Here is a 20,802-nt window from a genome sequence, read left to right as displayed (position 1 = left end):
TGTGTGACAATAGCCCTGTGAAAGCTTGCGTCACCACACAACTTCTAGTCAATGTGGAATCAATTTGTAGTGAGTAAATCTATAGGGGCGGGGGTTCTGTGATTCCAGTTGACAAGGCAATTGATACCTTTCTGTTATGAAGGACAGTGACTCTGGGAAATGTGCAGGACATAGTGGATGGCGGTACTCTGATGGAGTTCGTTAACTGGTGGAGTGATAGATGAAATACGTGTCCCTATCATAGCACCTGATCACCATGCCAAAGAGTACATAAGCCACAAGGGCTACTTTCTGATGATGTTGAGCGCACTGGTAGGACACGAGGGCTGTTTCACTGATGTCAGCATAGGATGGGTAGGAAAAGGTGAATGACATGCATCTTCAGGAACTCCAATATTTTCAGAAAGCTGCAAGATGGAAATTTACCATTGGTGATGTTGAAATGTTAATATCTGAGAGGTAGCCATGTTAGCCTGTAGCTTCGAGAACAACAAGAAGTCTTGTGGCACCTTATAGACTAAAAAATATTTTTGAGCACAAGCTTTCATGGGCAAAGACCTGCTTAATCAGATGGAGACCCATCCTACCCCTTGCTCTTGTCTCATGAAGCCTTAGCTGGGCAGCCTGGACAGCAGTAAGGAGCAGTTCAGGTACAGACTGAGCAAGTGCAGAATGGTGGTAGTATGTGCTTTTGGATGTTATAAGGGAAGGTTTTGCAATTTATTTACTAGGTTAGACTTCAGAGAAGGCAACAAGGCTCTAAAAATACACTTTTGTGAATGACCAGCCAGTGATATGACAGTAATGTCTGTTGCTCTTCAGCAGGTGCCCCCTGCATTGTGTACCAGACTCAAACCTCCCACCCCAATAACAAGCAATAAAGAGCCTGTTGAGCAATCATGTATTTTTATTTAGTGAACACATGGAGCAGAGACAGAAAAGGCGTTCATGGCTTTAGCTCTGAGGGATGGGGCTAGGGACCAAAGGCAAGTGGTTATTACAATCACTTGATCAGTAATGACAGGTGTGAGAATGACAGCCTTCTGTTCCAGGAAACGTCCCTGGGTGTTGAGTGGGAGGCTGTCCTTGACCTTTACCTGCCCCCGCCCCCCATACATTCTAGGCTGCCTGAGAGAGGTGGCTATGGAACATGGTGAGGAGCGGAGGTGGTCCAGCATCAGTGTTAGCTATCCTTCAGCCATCTGGTATGGAGGCTAATTTAAGCAATAGGATACATACCACACTTAACAGTTCCACAAGTTCTTATTTGAGTTCCTTCAAAACTTCCTTGGCTCAATACTAAGTGGTTCTGTATTTTTTTTTTTTAATTTATCACAAAACCACCTATTGGCACTTCCAATCTAAGACAGTTTGTAAGATTTGTCACCTAAAAAGAATGGCCCATGTGAGAACCTCCCTTACATGCATCCCTTCCAGTGAAGACTCATGCAAAGAATTAATTTAGCTTCTGTACAACAGCCTTGTTTTCCTGAAGTGCTCCTTGAGTACCTTGTTAGGCTTCCCATTTCTGGTGTACTACTTTATTTTTTATTATTGTTTGCTGTTTGTGTCCTGCTATTTGCTCTTCATATTTTTTTTGACCTGCTTAGTTACACTTTTACAATCACCTTGCAAAAGTTTATGCTGCATTCTGTTTTCCTCAGCAGCATGTGAGTTCCGGTTTTTAAAGGATGCCTGTTTGTCTTTAAACTCCTTTTTTAGGCCGCTGCTGAGCCAGGGTGGCAAATTTATACTCATTATTTACTGGGTACATGTTTAATTTGAACCTCCATTATGATCTTTGTTCAATGCAACCTGCAGACGATTGATTCTTGTCATAGTACCTTTTACTTTCCATTTAACTAGCTTGCTCATTTCTGCACGGTTCCTCTCCTTGAAATTAAAAATGTTACCATTATTGATTCCTTTGGTGTTTTTCTCCCCTTACCACAGTATTAAATTTAATTCCAGGGGGGTTGCTGCCCATGTTCTCTCTAATCTTTTCCATTCATGTGCTCTGAGGCCCGTGTGAACATGTGTCACCGGTAGAAAGAGAAAGTGTAGCTCTACTAATCAGCGGGGCGGCACTGGAATCGCCCCTGAAGGGTGGCACAAACGCACGGCTTCCAGGGACCACTGGGTGCGGTGATGTCTAACTGTATCTGCAGGAAGCGCCTGAGACGTTTGAATTACTCCATTCTTCCGCCTGCTGTGCCGACAGCCCGGCTGCGGGCAGGGCCTTCCGCCCCCACCGGGGCAGCTGAGGGGTGGGTGAATGCTGCCGGTGGGGGCTTGCCCGTGCCTGGCGGCCACGCGCGTGCCACGGGGACGGCGCTTTCGCTTCTGGCTGCTTCCTGGGGCGCTGCAGGACACTCGGTGCCCTCTGTGAAGCCCCAGCTCCCGGAGTCCGGCGAACAGCAGCGGCTGCCTGAGGCCGGGGCCCGGGGGGGCCCGATGGGCACAGCCCTGTCTACTCCCCTTTGGGCCGAGCCCGGCCCCGCCTAGGAGGAGCTGGGGGCGCCAGGCCTAACCCTCGGGGCCCTCAGGCTGAGCCTGGGAAGGGGCGATGGCGGCCCGCCCAGGGGGCGCGGGGCAGCGGGCGCGGCACCCCGCCCCAAAGGCTCCGCCTCCCTTGCCGCCGCCGCCTGTCCCCAATAAAGCTTGACATTGAAATTGAAAGCGCTCCCTTGGCGCCTAGCGGGGGACAGGGCGCGGGCGGTTCCGCGCATGCGCCCAGCGGCCGGGCAGGTGGCTGGCGTGTTGTTGTTCTGCGGCGGCGGCGGCAAGATGGCGGCGCACGGGGGCACCGCGGCCTCCGCGGCGCTGAAGGGGTTAATCCAGCAGTTCATCGCCATTACGGGTGAGGCGCGCGGAGGCCAGGGCCCGGGGGGTGGGCGTCGTTAACCCCCGCGGCTAGAGCTGGCCGGGGCGGGGGCAGTGCCCCGGGGGGCGGCTGAGGGGCTGTGGGGCCCTTCCCCCTCGGGCTCGCCGGGCCGGGCCGGGCCGGGCCGGGCCGGGCCGGGGGCTGCCCCGTCTCGCTGTGCGCTCAGGGGCCCGGGCGCCCCGTCCGGCGGGGCAGGGGAGCCGCCGTCCGGCCTGGACCCGGCGCAGAGCCCTGCGGCGGGCCGGGGCGGGGGAGACTCCCTGGCGGCTGCTCGGATGCGCTCCCCCCTGTCGCCTCCATCCCCGGGCAGGTGCGCGTCGCGGGCCGCATCGTCCGGCTTCCTCCTCCTCCAGCCCCCCCAACAATCCCCTGCCGTTCGCTTGAGCAACTAGCGGGCGGGTTCCGGTGTAACCCGGTGATCCGCTGGTGCGCGGGAGTGGGGGTCTCCCAGTCGGGAAATACTTCCCCGCCTCGCCTGCCGTTTGTCCTGGGCTGCGCCCGGTGACCCCTCTGTGCTCGGTTCGTCTCGAGCATCTGATGCCGCTTGTGCACAGCCTGTTTCGGTACAGCGTCCTCTGTCTGTGTCGCTTCGCGCAACAACCGAGGAGGGAGGGGACTTACTGTGTGGGAAAATACCCTCGTGAAACTACAAGAGTCCTCAGAGGGGCTTGGCAGTGGCCTAAGTGGAACTTCACCGTTTCTTTTCTTGAAGTTTCCTTTCCTGTAAACAATGTCGGAAAGTAAGGAAGATTCTCACCACCCATCACAGGCTACACCACAATAATACTAATCCTGGAACTTTTCCTTGCAACAAACCCTGCTGCCAACTTTGCCCACATGTTTATTCTGGGGATACCATCGCTGGGCCTAACCATGTTAGTCACAAGATTAAAAGCGCATTTGCCTGCATTTCCAGCAACATTATATTTGCCATTATGTGCTGACAGTGTCCTGCCAATATGTACTTTGGACAGACTGGGCAGAACCTTTGCCAAAGAATAAATGGACACCGAGCAGGCATCAAGAAGCTCAATACACATAAGTTGGTCAGTGAATGGAGTCGGCCATTCTGTTAAAGACCTGAGAACTTGTATCCTCAAGCAACAAGAATTTTAAAAACAGATTAGAGCTAGAAATTCGTGAGTTGGAATTCAGATTCGATACATAAATGTGTGGTATGAACAGAGACATCAATTACCTCATGAGTTACAAGGACTGCTTCCCTTCCCTTGATGCTCCTAATTATCTCAGGCAGGACAATTAACACCCCTCCCTGCCCACCCCCTCCACCCCTCATCAGTCAGTTTTTATTGCAATTCATGTGTTTGTGTTTTTGTTTGGTTTTGTTTTGTTTTTTGGGTCCTCTGTACTTATAAATAGAACACAAGAACGGCCCTATGGGGTCAGACCAAAGGTCCATCCAGCCCCATAGCCTGTCTGCTGACATTGGCCAATTCCAGGTGCCCCAGAGGGGGTGGACCGAAGACAACGATCAAGCGACTTGTCTCCTGCCATCCATCTCCAGCCCCTGACAATCAGAGGCTAGGGACACCGTTCCTACCCTGGGCTAATAGACTTTTATGGACCTAACCTCCATGAGTTTATCTAGCTCTTTCTTAAATTCTGTTATAGTCCTAGTCTTCACAGTCTCCTCTGGCAAGGAGTTCCACAGGTTAACTATGCTCCGAGTGAAGAACTTTTTCTTTTAAATGTCTGTAATGGAAATGAGATTGATCTGATGAACTGAGTCTGTCCCAGGAAAGCTCATCACTGAATGAATCCTTTTGTTAGTGTTTTGAAGTGCTACATTTCTGCTGTTTTGTTTTCTTGAAGTACAGACTAACACGGTTACCTGTTACTATGCAAAGTTTCTTGTTATAACTAAATTTCAGACTATATCTTCTTCTAATAGTCAGATATGATTGGCTCAAAATCTGAGTTAATGCTATTGGAGCTGTCACTAGTAAACAGACAGGCATACCCCTTAGTGTACATTTTGGAGAATTCTTAGTAAATCAGTTAAATTGCAAATCGCAAATAATCATTTTAATCCTCTCCGAGAAAGTACAATATCCTATGGCTCTGCTGTGCCTCTACTAATGAAAAATGAGGGGAATAGTAGTCACTTAGCATATTGATGATGTCGGAAATAGAGAACTGACTTTTTGTTGCTCACCAAGAAGAGTGGCTGAAAGAAACTGCAAAAAAATACATACCAGCTGCAATGAAATTGTGACTTCTTTTCTTCATGTTTCAATGTTTGCACTGCTCATGCTGTAACTGAAATATTTTGTAAAGAAAGTAAGCCTGATTTTAGAGCATTTATTGTAGAACATTGGTGCAGACGTGCTTGTTCTGGACAACTTTAGTCTTTACAAATAGTCTCAAAATAGAGTTGACTTATGGGATAATTGGTGCTACTTGTCTTGGCAAGATGTCTTTGGAAAGCTCGGATGAGCTGAGCTTGTCTGTGGCTTAATGTAATAGCGTAACGTAGGCCATTAAGAGTCACTTTATCGAGACATTTTCCAGCTCTGGTTCTGTTTCATTTGATGGCTGGGCTCTCCTGACTAGAACTTCCCAGAAACACTGCTGTTGTCAAGCACAGGTTGAGTGACTAAAGTAAAATGGTAACTAAGAGATAACTGTGTTAGTCTGTATTCTAACAAAACAAACCAGCAGTCATGTAGCACTTTAAAGATCAACAATGTAATTTGTTAGGTGATGAGCTTTCCTGGGACTCACTTCTTCACATCAGAGGTCTGTTCCACGAAGGCTCATCATCTGTTAAATTAAATTGTTAGTCCTTAAAGTGCTATATAACTGCTAATAAGGCAAAATGGGCTTAGCGAATTACAGAGGCAGAATTCAACTGAGTCTACTTTAAGGGTAACTTTTGTACTCATGGACACAAACTAATGAGATTTTTACTTACCAAATACCATATAAAGGAGGGAAAGATTATATATAAGATAAAAAGTTAGAGTTGTAGTAAATTAAGCCACATTCGCCTAACTGCCATCACCTAGTGTGACCTGAAGAAGAGCTGTCTCTAATCTTAAAAGCTTTTCTTTCACCAACAGACGTTGGTCCATTAAAAGCTATTACCTCACCTTGTCTTTGCGTATGCTTGTACTGTTGCAGAAGATCGACACGCTCAGGGCATAGGTAAAATCGTGTATCAGAAGTCGACTGTGTCTAGTGTAGACATAGTTTCTAATGTGCTGGGATCAACATGATTACAACAAAGCACCATTATCTCTGAGGGATGGAGAACTCACAGTTGGGCTCTGGTAGGTAGACTGTTGACGAAAATAAGTTCCACAGGTGAGAGCGTTTCTATAGCCTGATTAACAAGGAGATAGTCAGGCTGGAGGGGAAGGTCTTTTGATGTGGAGAAGGAGGTGGCATTGTTACTGCTCACAGATACCTGAGTAACAATGTATGCAGTAACGAGGGGTCCTGTGGCACCTTACAGACTTATGCTCATACATTTCTGTTAAGGTGCCACGGGACCCCTCGTTGCTTTTGCAGATCCAGACTAACGCGGCTCCCCTTCTGATATTTGACAAAATGTATGCAGCAAGACACTGAGACTGGGAAACATTTTAACAAATGGATAGGTATCAACAGCTAAGCAGGCCTTTAACCACTCCTTCCTTCTGCCAGTTGTAATGCTCATCTCTTGATTGAGCGTCTGCTTGTTCCCGCTGTATCTTGGAGAGATGATAGCCATGCTCTCTATTTTATCTGTCTGCTATGACTATCTGTCACACACTCACTGAAACTGTTGTACTCACTGATGATTTAACATTGAATTGTCCACAGAGTAATAAGTTGTATGATGTAATGGGGGGTGCTTGTGAGAGTGAGGCTGAGCAGCTCACACTGGCTGCGGATGACCCCCTGCTGGCTGTAACCTAAGCTGTTGGGTAACACCTCTGTCCCCAGACAAAGAGCGGGGTGGAGCCCAGCTGGTTTTCAATTAAAGGCGGGCAGTCAGTGTGGGGAGTTGGAAGGCAGTTAGCCTGGACTGGAGGAGAGGAACAAAGCGGGGGAAACCAAGGCCCTGGCTTGGGGGGCTCCTCTTGGGCCTCCCCTCCTTGAGATGGATTGGAATGACTGTTTCTGGCTGCTGTAATTATGCCTCTGTTCTACACTGTGTCTCTGTCTAATAAAGTTCCTGTTCTACCTGCTGATTGAGAGTCACTTCCGGCTGCAGATGGGGTGCAGTGCTTGAGGACCCCTGAACCCCCCCATCACAGCTGGGGGTAGTGGTGGGATAAGTTGCACCTGTAGATAAGCTTCTGGCAGCGAGTGACTGGGCACAGTAGCAGGAAGTGGGCTTGCAAGAGCCAGGCATGCTGGAGGCAGAACAAAGCTATTCCTGTGAGTCATAGGGCACTGCAGCATCAGCCAGTGTGCCTGCACCCTGGGGAACGGCGGGGAGATAAATTACACCTGACTCCTGAAGGCAGATGGAGCTGCGGTTAAAGGAACCGGAGAACCGTAGGCAGGAGCACCAGGACCGAGAAAGGGAGCAGCAGTGTGACTGTACCATGGCGGAGATGAGATGCCAAGACACCCTGGCTGCAGAGTGTGTGGAGAGGACCAAGAGCCTGGGACTCGCAATCACTTTGAGAGCTCCAGGCTGTCCTAGTGTAAGGACGTAGGGTACCTGGATGGGTTTCTTACCTCCTTCGAGTGAGCCTGTGAGCTGCACCAGGTCCCCCCAGCTGAATGGCTCTGACAGCTCACCCCCTTGCGGGATCAGAAGGCCACAGAGGTGCTCAGCCAGCTGGAGGGGCTGCAGCCTGGGGCCTATGAACGGGTCAAGCAAGCCTTGCTGTATAAGTTCAGGCTGACCCCTGAGACATACCAGAAGAAGTTTCAGGAGGCGCAGAAAGGGCTGGAGGATACCTATGTAGACTTGGCCTCCCACCTGATGTAGTACTTGCACAAGTGGGTGTTTGGGACGCGGGCCCAGAACACAGAGGACCAGTTAAGCTGATGGTCTTGAAATGGTTCTGTGGGGTATGCCGGCCCAACCTGAGGCTGTGGCTGAAGGACCAGAAGCCAGAGGACCCACATGGTGCAGGGAAGCTGACTGATGAATTCGCACAGCTGGGCCAGGTGTGAATGGGAATCTCAGAGATAAAGGGAACCCATCCCCAGCTGTGCAATGGAGGGAATCGCTTACAGGGTGAGCCCAGGAAACAAGCCAGCCATGGCCTGGATGGAGCAGCTGGCCTGAAGGAGCATGAGACCTGGCCTGTTACCCCTATGGGCAGAAGGGGCATAGACACACCCAGCAGCCAGAGGAACTGGCTGCCCAGGCGGGAGGGACTGGCAATACCTTGTCAGCTTGGGGGGACGCGGATCCACAGGCCAGCTCCTCTGGGAGACCTAATGCACCAGAGGCGGATGCCTCCATGTAGAGGGTGGGGGAAGGGCGGCCTCTGCGAAGCAAATGCTTCGTGCCCCTGGAGGTGGAGGGCAGGAAGGTGATGGGCTTCTCGGACACGGGGGTGGAAGTGACCCAGGTCCAGCCCAAGCTAGTGGCCCCAGACCACGTGGGGCCCAACACCCAGCTGACCCTGAAGGGCATAGATGGGACCTGATTTGAGGTACCCCTACCCTGGGTGCATCTGAAGTAGGGGGCTCAGGAGGGCCTCAAGGAAGTGGGGGTGCTCCAGCACTTGCCTGTGAAGGAGCTGTTGTGTGGGGGTGACCTGGAACACTGTCCTCAGTCCCTGGTCTTGACCCCTAGCCAAAGGAAGTGAGGGTGCTCTCCCTGGCTCCGGGGGGATACTCAGCCAGAGCCACAGGGGCCTACGTTGGGGGAGACAGGGCCCTCGAGCAGGATCCAGGAAAGGAGGGCGAAGTGGCTCCCATCCCTTCCCTGGCCACAGAGTTCCAGGCTGAGTTGCAGAGAGAGCCTTCCTTGCAGAAGCTGAGAGAACTGGCCCACCTCAGCCCAACCCCACCACTGGGGGAGGGCTGTGGGGAGAGATTCCTGTGGGAGAAGGGAGTCCTATACCGTGAATAGGTTTCCCCAGGGAAAGTGGGATCATGGGAAGTTTCAGTGGCAGCTGATGGTTCACCAGAGGTATTTGCCCCAGGCTGCTGCACCTGGCCCATGATGTCCCGTTCTCGGGGCACCAGAGGATCCGGTGCACCCAGCTGAAGCTGCTCAGACTTTTAATTGGCTGGTGATATTTGTGGCTGTGCAGTGGTACTGCTGGGCCTCTGACCCTTGTCAGAGGGTGGGGAAAGCTACCTCAAGGCACCTGCACCATCATAGAGGAGGCTTCCCAGAAGGTGTCAGAGAGGTAGCCATGTTAGTCTTCATCTTCAAGAACAACAAGAAGTCCTGTGTTATCTTATAGACTAACAGATATTTTGGAGCATAAGCTTTTGCGGGTGGAGACCCGCTTCTTCAGATGCACGAGTCATGCACTCATGCATCTGTCGAAGTGGGTCTTTGCCCACAAAAGCTTATGCTCCAAAATATCTGGTAGGCCCATCTATATGTATCGCTGCCTTCTGGGAGCAACAAGAAGTGCTGTGGCACCTTATAGACTATCAGCAAGGTGACCTGGACAAGGAAGAAATACGTGCTGCTGGTGGTGGATTTCACTACCTGCTACTCGCAGGCTGTGGCTCTCTCCTCTAACGAGGCAGAGACTGTGGCAGGTGCTCTGCTGGGCATTTTCAGCAAGGTGAGGTTCCCAAGGACTTCCTCACCAACCAGGAGTCCAACTTCATGTCCGCCCTGCTCTGGTGCTTGTGGGCCTCAGGGTATTGCTCCCAGTCCAACATGCTGGTGGGAAGGTTCCATGGGACACTGAAACATATACTGGAGGCCTTTATCCGCTGGAACCCACAGGACTGTGAGTAGTACTTGCCCCACCAGCTGTTTGCACCAGGGGAGGTGCCTCAAGAGTCTACCTGGTTCCCCCCACCTGAGCTATGGTGCAGAAGGAGGTGGGGGGCCCTGGGCTTGCCGAGAGAGTTACAGGAGCGGGAGGCTTCTGCGGATGGAGAGTCAGGAGTGGAGGGTGTCTGGGCTTTCTAAGAAAGGACCATGAGCTCAGCAAGCCTGGTCGGGGAGACCCTGAGCAGAGCCCAAGGGAAGAGGAAGGGCTGATACAACCACAGAGGGTGGGCCTGCACTGGCCCCCTCAAAGTCATCCACCAACCAAACAAGGTAGAGCTGGCTCCAACAGGATATTGGTGCAGCAGGCCCAAGCAAAGGGGAGTGGCAGTGTCACAGCTGATGCTTTACCCGGCAGGGCCCTGAACTTCCCCAGGTCACTGGCTAAGTGTCTCTGCTCAGCTCAGTCCGGAAGGCGGGCTGCAGACTGAGCAGCTCACACAAGCTGTGGAAGACCCCCTGCTGGCTGTAACCTAAGCTGTCAGGTAATACCTCTGTCCCCAAACAAAGAGTGGGGTGGAGCCCAGCTGGTATTGAATTAGAGGTGGGCAGTTAACATGGGGGAGTTGGAAGGCAGTTACCCTGGACTGGAGGAGAGGAACAAAGCAGGGGAACCAAGACCCTGGCTTGGGGGCCTCTCCTCCCCAAGATGGATTGGAATGACTGTTTCTGGCTGCAGTAATGACACCTCTGCACTGCGCTGGGCCTCTGCCGACTAATAAACTTCCTGCTCTACCTGCTGATTGAGAGTCACTTCTGGCTGCACTTGGGGTGCAGTGCCTGGGGACCCCTGATCCTCCATTGCATGTTGGCACTTCATTTTGTATACAGCCCCATGTCTTTCAGGATCATTGCACCATCTTTGTGTTTTGGATTTAGTGTTCGGGAAAAGTTTCAGAGCTATTAAAAACAAACACACAAAAAGATTAAATGTCTTCTGCTCACCTAGGAATGGGGAAACTTTTCTGGGCTTGGGGCCACTTACCCACAGAAATGAACCATATGGAAAAAAAAACAACTACCTGGCACCCCTCACTGATGGAGCCCCTGAATGAGACACCACCTTCCTCTGACCCTTCAGTCCCACAGGGAGGGTGGTGGGAGAGGGCTGAGATTCAGGACTTCCCACAGACTAGATTTTGTGGGCTGCCAGGCTCTGGAGTAGGGCCAGAAATGAGGGGTTCAGTATGTGGGAGTGAGCTGCTGGGGAGCAGGGTGGGGGCAGGTTCTGGGTGGGAGATAGTGGAACAGCAGGCTGGGGATCTGGGTGGCAGGCAGGGTGCAGCAGTGGGGAGGGGTGCAGGGTCTGGACTGGAGGTACGGTGTAGGAGTAGGATAGGCTGCAAGGTCTGGGCAGGAGGGGAGACACAAGGGTGCTTACCTGGCCCAGTTTCTGGGGAGGCATTCATGCATGGCTCCATGTCCCCACCACCCTCACATTGCCAGGCATTGCTGCACCCATAGCATCCCGATTCACTGTGATTCTGGCCAATGGGAGCAGCGGTGGAAAAGCCTCTAGGCCAGCTGTCCCAGCCATGCAGGAAGAAAACAGCATCATGTAGAGCTGCTTTCTTCCTCTACCAGGCAGAGCACATGGGCTCAATCCAGTCCTCGCTTACCCAGATTGGACCTTCGTAGCTTGCAGCCCCTGTCCAGCCCAGTAGGGAGCCAGCACTCGTGCTCCCTCCTCACAGGTTGGTGCAGTGCTAGAGTGCTAGCCGAGGGCTCCCCCGCTACAGGATAGAAAAGTGCTGAGCCTTGTGGGCTGGATCAGGGCTGCTCATTGCCCACCTCTATGCTGAATGCCTGGGTTTTTTGGTATTTTTTTTTTCTTTTTTTTAAAGGAAGGAAATAAAGTGTGACTCTCCATCAGTCCTATTTCCTTTTCTTTCCCCTGAGACAAGACATGTATGTTAGGTTTCTTCAGGTGGTTTCTAACTGTAAGTGCAATGCAAGTGACAGCCAGATAAGTTGTGCATTCTTAATGGTTACTAATCGTTTGAAAGGATAATCTTGCCTATCAGCTGTTCCCAGCTCCTCTTTGATCACCTTGACACCATTTTCTGAGGCTTCTTTTTTTTTTTTTTGTCTTATAGGTGCTAGTGAAAGTGTGGGGAAACATATGCTCGAAGCGTGCAACAATAATCTAGAGATGGCTGTCACTATGTTTCTGGATGGTGGAGGCATAGCAGAGGAGCCCAGCACCAGTTCAGCAGCGGTATCAAATGTCCGACCTCATACAGAGTATGTGTTTGTGTGGATGTATCCATAATAGTGAGTAACCTGTGTTAGACCGTGGTAGGATGGAAAGGTGGAAAAGTTATGGCATCAAGACTTTTTGCTACTGCATTGTTCATTTCTTTTCTAACTTGCTGTCACTTCACTGTTACTGTGTAGTCCTTCGTGATCTTCTCTACTTTTCCACTTCTTTGGTAGGTTCATTCTAGTAAAACTTCTGGTTTCTAGTGAGAGTAGTCCTGTGGCTGAAATGCAGGGCTGGATTTTAAAAAACCTGGAATTTTTTCATTTTGACGAGAAAATTACCTGTTCTCGCTTCTGATATTGCAGTAGTGCTAAGAGGCCAACAACATATAGCAGAGAGATGGTCTCTGGCCTGAAATTATACTAGGACTCAATTTTATCACCTGTAAATTTTGGGTGACATTTGCTTACCTAAAAGGGTATTGGTTACAAGCCATGCTAACTAAAAGCTGCTTTCAGGGGGCTTAGAAGCTGGACCTTGCATGATGAATGTGTAAGTGGTGGTAGTGACAGTTGCTGTCACCTCTGTCGCTGGTTTGAACTTGGTCTGCATTGGATTTCTTGTGACTAAAAAGTAGTTAGGTTTTTGGTCTTCAAGAAACAAGTTTGTGTTTTCTGTCCAATTCCTGGGGAGCTTCTGCTCCATTCTAAAAGCTACCACACTGTTTGCTGTTACTTGGTGCCCATGTTGTGTATGAAAGGCCAGGATGTGAATTATTATGAATAGCAGATTACCCTCTTGTACCTAACAGAACAGAACAGAACAAGACAAAACTCTTGTATGTAGTCACTGAATGGCATGTGTGGGTTGCATTTGGACATTGTAGAGAAGCTTGCAGTGCTGCTCAATTTGCTCTCCCTGTTCTGTGGGTAAATAGAGAATGGCGATGCTGAAAATAGTCTTACTAAACTTTTTGTCTGAATGATAAATTATAAAGGTAAAAGTGCCAAAAGAGGTTAAATTGAGGTTCAGACATTTGGAATAGTGCAAACAGTACTAACTGACACCAAAATCTATACCTTTCTGCCATTTACCTTCGATGGGCACCAAAGCTACAAGTTTATATTTTGTCAGTTTGGAGGCCTTGTTTCTGTTCAGATTCTTCCTGAATCAGTGATATTTATACCACTATAAGGTGAAGCCTGGAAGAGCTCTTTTTGGAGTAGCTTTTATACTTTGGCTCCATTCAAGAGCCATCCAGTCAGTCTCCTGTACTTCAGACAGACTGCCTACAACAGTGTTCATTGAACTTTTTGAGAACACCAAACAATAATATTTTTTATGTGAAACATCTATGGCTACACGTACTCAGGGTGTTATTTCGGAATAAGCTGTTCCGGAAGAGATTTTCTGGAATAGCTTATTTCAAAATCGTGCATCTACACGCAAAATGCATGTCAAAATAGCACTCAGCACTATTTCAAAATAGAACGGCCGCAGTGAATGGATGCTGACTCTCATTTAAAGACACCCTGGATAGGGCTGGATGACCCCTATTTTAAAATAGACCCTATTTTGGAATAGGTGCTATTCCTTGTACAGTGAGGTTTACAGAACTAGAAATAAGGTGTCCGTTATTTCAAAATTATTTTGAAATAGTGGGTTTGTTGTGTAGACCCTCACAAAATTATTTCAGAAGAGCATCCATTATTCCAAAATAGCTTTGCCGTGTAGAGATATGAAAATTTCCTTTAAAAAAGGCTGTCAGAGCCAAAAATACCAAACAGTAACACATACAGCAAAACAAAATCAAGTAATTTAATCAGGTGTCATAGCAGTAAAGAAGGAACATTGCATCTGGTTTTAATAATAGAAAATATAACATCCATGTATTTTTCCAAACTCTTGTGCCACCTCTGCGAGTTGTTCACAAAACATCAGTGTTCTGCAGAATGCAGTGTAAGAAACTCTGGCCTATAAGACTCTGAAGTGGTTGGTAAAACAAATCACTTATCTTCATTATGTAGGATTTTTAGCTCAAGTCTGAGACCCCTTCTTGGCATGGAACCTCTTCGGTGGCAATGAGTCTCTCTCAGTTCAGGTCTTTTAAACATTCATGTCCTCTGTGGAGCCTTTGAGCCACTCAGAATAATAAAAGAATTAAAAATTTGTACAGCATCCTTACTTCTTGGCATAAGTATCATGCCTCTCTACTCCTGTGCCTGTCCTGTAAGCGGGAAGATCCTTGGGGCATGAACTGGTGTTCTTTGTTTACACAGTGCTTAGATATCCATCAATAAACAAGTTGATTTTTGTTTGTTTGTTTGTTTGTTTGTTTTTTTGTTCCCCTCTTTTAGGGAGGAAGTGCGAGCACCGATTCCACAGAAGCAGGAAATATTGGTAGAACCTGAACCCTTGTTTGAAAGTAAGGCTTTTTCATTTGTGATTTTGTTTGTTGCTGATGGGGCAAAGCCCCGGGGTCTTTGTGGGGCAGGCCCCGCCCCCATGCTTTGTCAGATGTTGGGCCATCACATTTATTTGTTGATGAATAAAATATGCAGAATTTTGCAAAATTTTAATTTTTAATGTGGAATTGCCTCAGAAGTAGACAGTGCCCGTTACTTCAACCAGTCTCCCTGCAAGTAGAGTTTTCAGCGGCAGACACGTACGTTTAATTTGTACGGTAGGCTCTCTTCACTTTTAGTCTTTGCACATCTCCTGTAACTGAACTGACTTTGAAAATACTGTCTTCAATCCATTTTGCTCCTCTCGTCTTTAAAAGTGGCATTCCCAGACAAAGGAAGATTTTGCAATAAATTTCTCTATAGTGTTTTGCCTTGGCCCCATCAGGAATACTCTGAAGCAGCAGCTGTAGATAGTGATGCCAGGTGACTTCAGCCCTGCCTTTCATCCTGGTATTACAGAGGTCTGTGTGAATTAATTGCCAAGACAAAAAATTAGAACAGTATCTCTTCCCCTTCTTTTATATCGTAGACAATTGCGTGTGGTTTACTTGGGGATAGGTAATGGCAAGATTCTTCCTTTTGAATCCAGGTATTGCCCATCCCAACCAGCACCCTGGATGACAGTGTGTGGGAGGGGACTGACAGAGGTGAATTGGGGAGCCCTTGAGAGGAGCTGCCTTCCTAGGGGGAATTAAGAATTATTTAATTAAATATAATATTGCCTTTCTGCCACGCGGCCCAATCAGCAAGGGTGTCTGCAAACATATCAGTGGAATATTTTACCTGCTTTCGTCAGCACCTGGATTTCCTTTGAGGAAAGACATGCGCTCAGGGGAATATCCTAAAGTAAAATGTGGTGATACTTGGTCTGTTGTTTTTATTCCTCCACCCTTCCCCATGGCAATATTCCTTCACTTTGGGTCCTCAGTCTTGTATGTTACAAACTTGTGGAACGTCATCATTCAAAGTGATTCGCTGACAATCTAGCTTTGAAATTACATGTGAAATGTCTATTTTTTTTAAAGTTCCTAAACGACGCAGACCTGCCCGTTCAATATTTGACGGTTTTCGAGATTTTCAAACAGAAACCAGTAAGTATCTGTGGTTCATTATGGCAGGGTTTCTAGCTTGTGTAATATTGTGGTATGGAGTGAACAGTTACCTACTTTTTGGATGGTTCACTGACTGTAATCATCTATTTTGATTTTAAATGATATTGTAATTTCCTTTGCAGTAGGCAATATTCTATTCTAAAACTACTTTATTGATTTCTAACTGAAGTGGTGCTATTTCTGCTTTTATACATTAAAGACTTGCTTGTTTATTAACTACAACTCTGTCTTCACACATGCTAGTGTCATAAAGAAAACTTTTTTTCTTTTAAAATCGTGGCACCTTTAGATAGCTGTAAAGTGATTATGGTGAAATTGATAAGTAATGGAATTATGAATCATGGCCAATACTATTGGACCTTGTCGTAACCCTGGTATATACTTAGTCTTGTAAAACAAAACAAAAAACTGGTGTGTGTTCCATGGCAGTAGTGGACAGATGTCCCAGAATGTCCCACTACCAGAACGGACGTGAAGAACTCTGTCTAATCCCTCAAAAACAATGTTTTCTGTGGGTAGTCGAGTTGGAAAAGTGAGAAGAGAACTTCTCCTGGAGGAAATGAAGCTCTTATTCACTGAGCTGGTCTTGCATGGTCACTGTTGCTGTGTGCACGTTCTTTCTAGTCTTCAGCTTAGTTCTGGGTTTTAGTAGCTAGGACACAAAATTCTTATTGAATTTCTTTAGCCATTTACCTTTATATCCACTCAAGTGCAAATTCTCCAAGTGACAAAAAGAGTAAGAGAAATAGAAGAAACTCATAATCCATAAAATTTCAAAAACAGCTCCTTAGGCAACTGTGACAAATGCAGCCCGTAACTTTTATTATTAATAATTTTCGTTCCCATAGTGCCGAAGGCAGGGATCTGCAACCAAAATAGCAAGATGAGCCACTTTTTTAGAATCTGGGGGGAAAAAAATTAATTCAGGAGCCGCGATGCATGTGACTATGAGACTGTCCCTTAATAAATAACCTCAAACCATACTTTTTGTAACCCCTGTTTTAAGAACCGTGTACACAATTGTTTATAGTGTGATACATGTTTACTGTGGGATGTTCACGAACTTTTTACTTATTCTGTTTCCTCACACTTTACGTGTGTGTTTGTACCACACTCTGCCTGACTTTCACTCCCGAAACTGTTTCAATTATGTCAAGTTTATTTCACATTTAATTTTGGTTTTCTTTCTTAAAATGTGTGTTGCCCTTCACAGCAGGAATGCCACAAGCATTCCTTGTCAGAATCAAGACTTTATTAGCAAGATGATTAAAACACAGTCATAGTATCGTATCCCACAATGCACTGCACATATTGAAGGTGGAGTTAGCCAACTTTTCGAGAACACATCATTTGCTATTTAGATATGAGTTGTTCATTGTTGGGCTTTTAGACATTCACCATTTATCGAAAATAATCAGAAGGGTTTTTTTTGTTTTTGTTTTGCTTTTTTTGTTTTTGTTTTTGTCTTTGTCTGTTTTCTTTGTAATTATAGTGTTGGGAGCCACAAACAGCTCCTTACAGAGCTGCATGCAGCTCCAGAGAAGCAGGTTGCAGACACCTGGCCTAAGGGATCTAGTCATGGACCGGGATCTCTGTGTGCAAGGCACTGTACAAACACTGAACAAAAAGCTGGCAATCTTTCGTTGGCCTCACTCAAGGGATCCCAGTCAGACTTCAATAATCTATTTAAATGTAGTACCATTGGCTTCTCTGTGAATACCCTGTGTCTACTGTATATTGACACGTTTTGACTTTGCTCAGTCTGGAACAGAGTGCTTTAAACTAGCTGAACAAAAGGTATACACATTGAGGAGCCTGTGTCCGAGTTTAGTGGAGTATGGGGAAGTGGTAGATTAAACTAAATACAGTAGAATTTAGGGTTCAGTTATTGTTTCCCCAAAGGAAGATGTTCCATATTGTTTTTATGACCCATCCTTATGATAACCCAAAGTGGAATGGCTCATGTTGGTGCATAAAAACCAGACTGTACAGCTGCATGCTCACCAGCCTGGGTGAAATAGGAAAGGTCGTCTGTTCCATCCCTGTTACTAGGGGGTGTGCTACTAAAAGTTATTTAACATTTCGGAAAATGGTTAGTTCTTTCCTGTCACTGTACTAAGTGTCTGAGAATCTGTCTGCACTCCACCTTGTGAACAGTAGCTCCTGACCAAGAATAGATGATCCAGTCACATGTTGATTTTTCATTTAATATAACAAAATTCCATCAATACTGGCAAGTACCAAAAGCTTTTTCACCCAGATTAAAGCTAAAAACTTAAGTTAGTCTGACACTAATTTGGCCTTTAATATTTGCAAATATATTTCCAGGGTCTGCAAAATAGTGATATTTATGGACAGTTAGGCTGTGTCTAAACTGGCCCCCTGCTTCAAAGGGGGCATGATAATCAGCCTGAATGGGGAATAGCAACGAGGTGCCATGATGAATATGCAGCACCTCATTAGGCTAATTCTCACCACAGCAACTTCGAAGTTGCAAACTTCAAAGCACCTGCGTGCCATGTAGCCTTGAGCACTTTGGAATACCCGTGCAACTTTGAAGTGCCCTTGTTCCCCTTTTGCATATTCATCACAGCACCTCATTGCTATTCCCCGCTTGGGCTGATTACCATGCCCCCTTCAAAGAAGGGGGATAGTGTAGACACAGCGCTGTACTCTGGTCCACTGCCCACTTGCTTGTGTTCACTGGAGAGCTGGCTGACTACGTGATATTGACTCTCCATTTGCAGCTGCTAAACTGCATAAAATGGTTTGTGCGTTTCCTTTTTTTAGGTAAGCAATTGCTGTAATTTCCCCTCTTGCCCCCCAAGATTTCCTGTGATCATGGATGGTATGGAAAGTGATCTCTGTGGTCATGAATGTGAGAGGTGGTATCCACAAGACACAGACTCTTCTAAGTTGTGATCTGCTCTGTAGGAAGATCTTGAGGCCCCCAACGTAAGAGGTTGCAATAATGATGTCTGTCAGTGGACAGATTTAGGGCTACATGTTAGTTTCAAAGAATATTCTCTTCCATATGAAGAAACAGCCGAGTCTACCAAAGGGGTCCTTTATTAATGACACTTAGGAAATGTCAAATTTGAAATATTTTTACATGTAGATCGATATTTGAAAAAAATAGGAGCCTGATGTTGGAAGACTAAATCCATATCTGGGCATCAGAATAGGTGGCCTGATTTTTTTTTTTTTTCAGGAGCACAGAGTCCATAGCAGGTTCTCCTAATGTGTACATTTTGCAAATGAAAATATATTTACATCACTGAGATGAGTGTTCAGCACGTCAGAGGATCAGAGCAGTTAGTTACCTTGTTAAGGATTTATGATCCTGTCTTAAAAAATCTTGACATGTGGACTTACTGATCTTGTAAAATTGAATTCAGCCAGGTGAATTTGTAGGTAGGGACTTCAAATGTAATGCCATGTCCTGTGATGAATCTGTTGTCTAATTCAACTGTTCTTCCCCCTGCTGTCTAGTTCGACAGGAACAGGAGCTGCGGAATGGAGGTGCAATAGATAAGAAACTCACTACTCTTGCAGACCTCTTCAGGCCGCCCATCGATCTGATGCACAAAGGCAGCTTTGAAACAGTAGGTTCCTGTCTTTCAGTAAGACTACCTATGTGTTAATTGGGCATAGCTTGCAAGCTGTACATCAGCACGTGTGTTCAGCTCGATTTGTGGTATGATTGTACAATAAGTAACAAGAAAATAGTCTGCTTCTAAATATTGGCAGCTGGCACCTTAAATGAGTAAGTAATTTAATGATATGTGTAGGACTGATCTCCTTAGTAACTAGAGACTGATTTCTAACAAGGGTGTTTTTTTCTGGCTCGCCTGCTTTTCCTTTTTTTTTTTTCCTCCCTTAAATTTTAAATGTGAAGTTGAGCAGATGCCACTGGTGAAAGGTTTCAGTGCATCAGTACAGTTGATTTAAGATGGAAGAATCCTAGTTACTTAAATTTAATTGTGGCTAAGGGTTTTCTATACAAGTGCTTTGAGTCCAGGCTTTCTGTGCAGAAGCAAGATGTTTGGTTTTTCTGTGCAGAAGTGTGTTGGGAAGGGAAGGCATAGTCCCCAGTATCATCATCATCAATATTGTCCTTGTTCTTTCCCCTCTCAAGGCATTCCACAACAGTATAATTAGATGATTCTCCTGTCTCACAGATGAGCATCGGAGGGGCAGCTGCATTTGTCTGTATTGGCAAAAACAAGAAGTCCTATGGCATCTTATAGACTAACAGATATATTGGAGCATAAGCTTTTGTGGTCAAAGATCTACTTGTATGCATCTGATGAAGTGGATCTTTACCCATGAAAGCTTATGTTCCAATATAGCTGTTAGTCTATAAAGTGCCACAGAACTTCTTGTTAAAACAAAAAAGCAGTCAAGTAGCACTTTAAAGACAAACAGTAATTTAATAGGTGATGAGCTTTCGTGGGACAGACCCACTTCTTCACATCATAGTCTTTCCAGAACAGACTCAATATATAAAACAACAAGGTCCAAAAATTCTTAACACGGTTGGCAAATCAGAAGAGCAGAGGAACGGCGGAGCAGGGCGTGTGGGGTGGGAAAGTTAAGAGTTAGATAAAACATAAAAGTATGTAAAAGAGTCCTTATAATGGATCAGGTAATTGTTGTCCCTGTTCAAACCACATGTTAATGTGTCAAATTTGAATATGAATGTTAGTTCTGAGCATTCCCTCTGTAGACGGTTGTTGAAGTCCCTTTTCAGTAGAATACAAACTTTCAGGTCTTTAAGAGAATGGCCCACTCCATTAAGGTGCTGTCTTGACAGGTTTGTGTATTTGGAGATTTTTGATGTCGATTCTATGTCCATTCATTCTTTGTCGAAGATTGTTTGCAGTCGGTCCAAAATATATGGTGTTTGGGCATTTTGGGTACATGATGGCATATATGATGGTAGTTGAGCAACAGGAGAATGTGCCCATGATTCTGTAATTAACATGGTTAAGTCCAGTGATGGTATCTCCAGGATAGATATATGGACAAAGTTGGCAACAGGGCTTGTTGCAAGGAAAAGTTCCAGGATTAGTAGTATTTTGGTATAGCCTGTGGTTGCTAGTGAGAATCCTCATAAGGTTGGGAGGTTCCTGGAACTTTTCCTTGCAACAAGCCCCATTGTCAGCTTTATCGACATATCTATTCTGGAGATACCATCA

The 20,802-nt window shown here is 46.5% G+C and overlaps 1 protein-coding gene across 1 annotated transcript in view; it reads left to right on the top strand.

The window, feature by feature from the left end:
• Nucleotides 1–2,756: 2,756 nt before the first annotated feature.
• Nucleotides 2,757–20,802, top strand: part of UBXN7 (UBX domain protein 7) — a 41,123-nt gene continuing 23,077 nt past the window's right edge. The window contains exons 1-5 of the mRNA XM_075003804.1: nucleotides 2,757–2,860; nucleotides 11,918–12,065; nucleotides 14,382–14,449; nucleotides 15,515–15,580; nucleotides 19,094–19,206. Of these exons, the coding sequence (XP_074859905.1) occupies nucleotides 2,788–2,860; nucleotides 11,918–12,065; nucleotides 14,382–14,449; nucleotides 15,515–15,580; nucleotides 19,094–19,206 (468 nt within the window). The 5' untranslated portion in view covers nucleotides 2,757–2,787. The remainder of the gene's footprint in view (nucleotides 2,861–11,917; nucleotides 12,066–14,381; nucleotides 14,450–15,514; nucleotides 15,581–19,093; nucleotides 19,207–20,802) is intronic.

Source organism: Carettochelys insculpta, chromosome 10 (genome assembly GCF_033958435.1).
Source record: "Carettochelys insculpta isolate YL-2023 chromosome 10, ASM3395843v1, whole genome shotgun sequence".
In the NCBI taxonomy this organism is placed as follows: domain Eukaryota; kingdom Metazoa; phylum Chordata; order Testudines; family Carettochelyidae; genus Carettochelys; species Carettochelys insculpta.
This window is presented reverse-complemented; position numbering and strand designations above follow the sequence as displayed.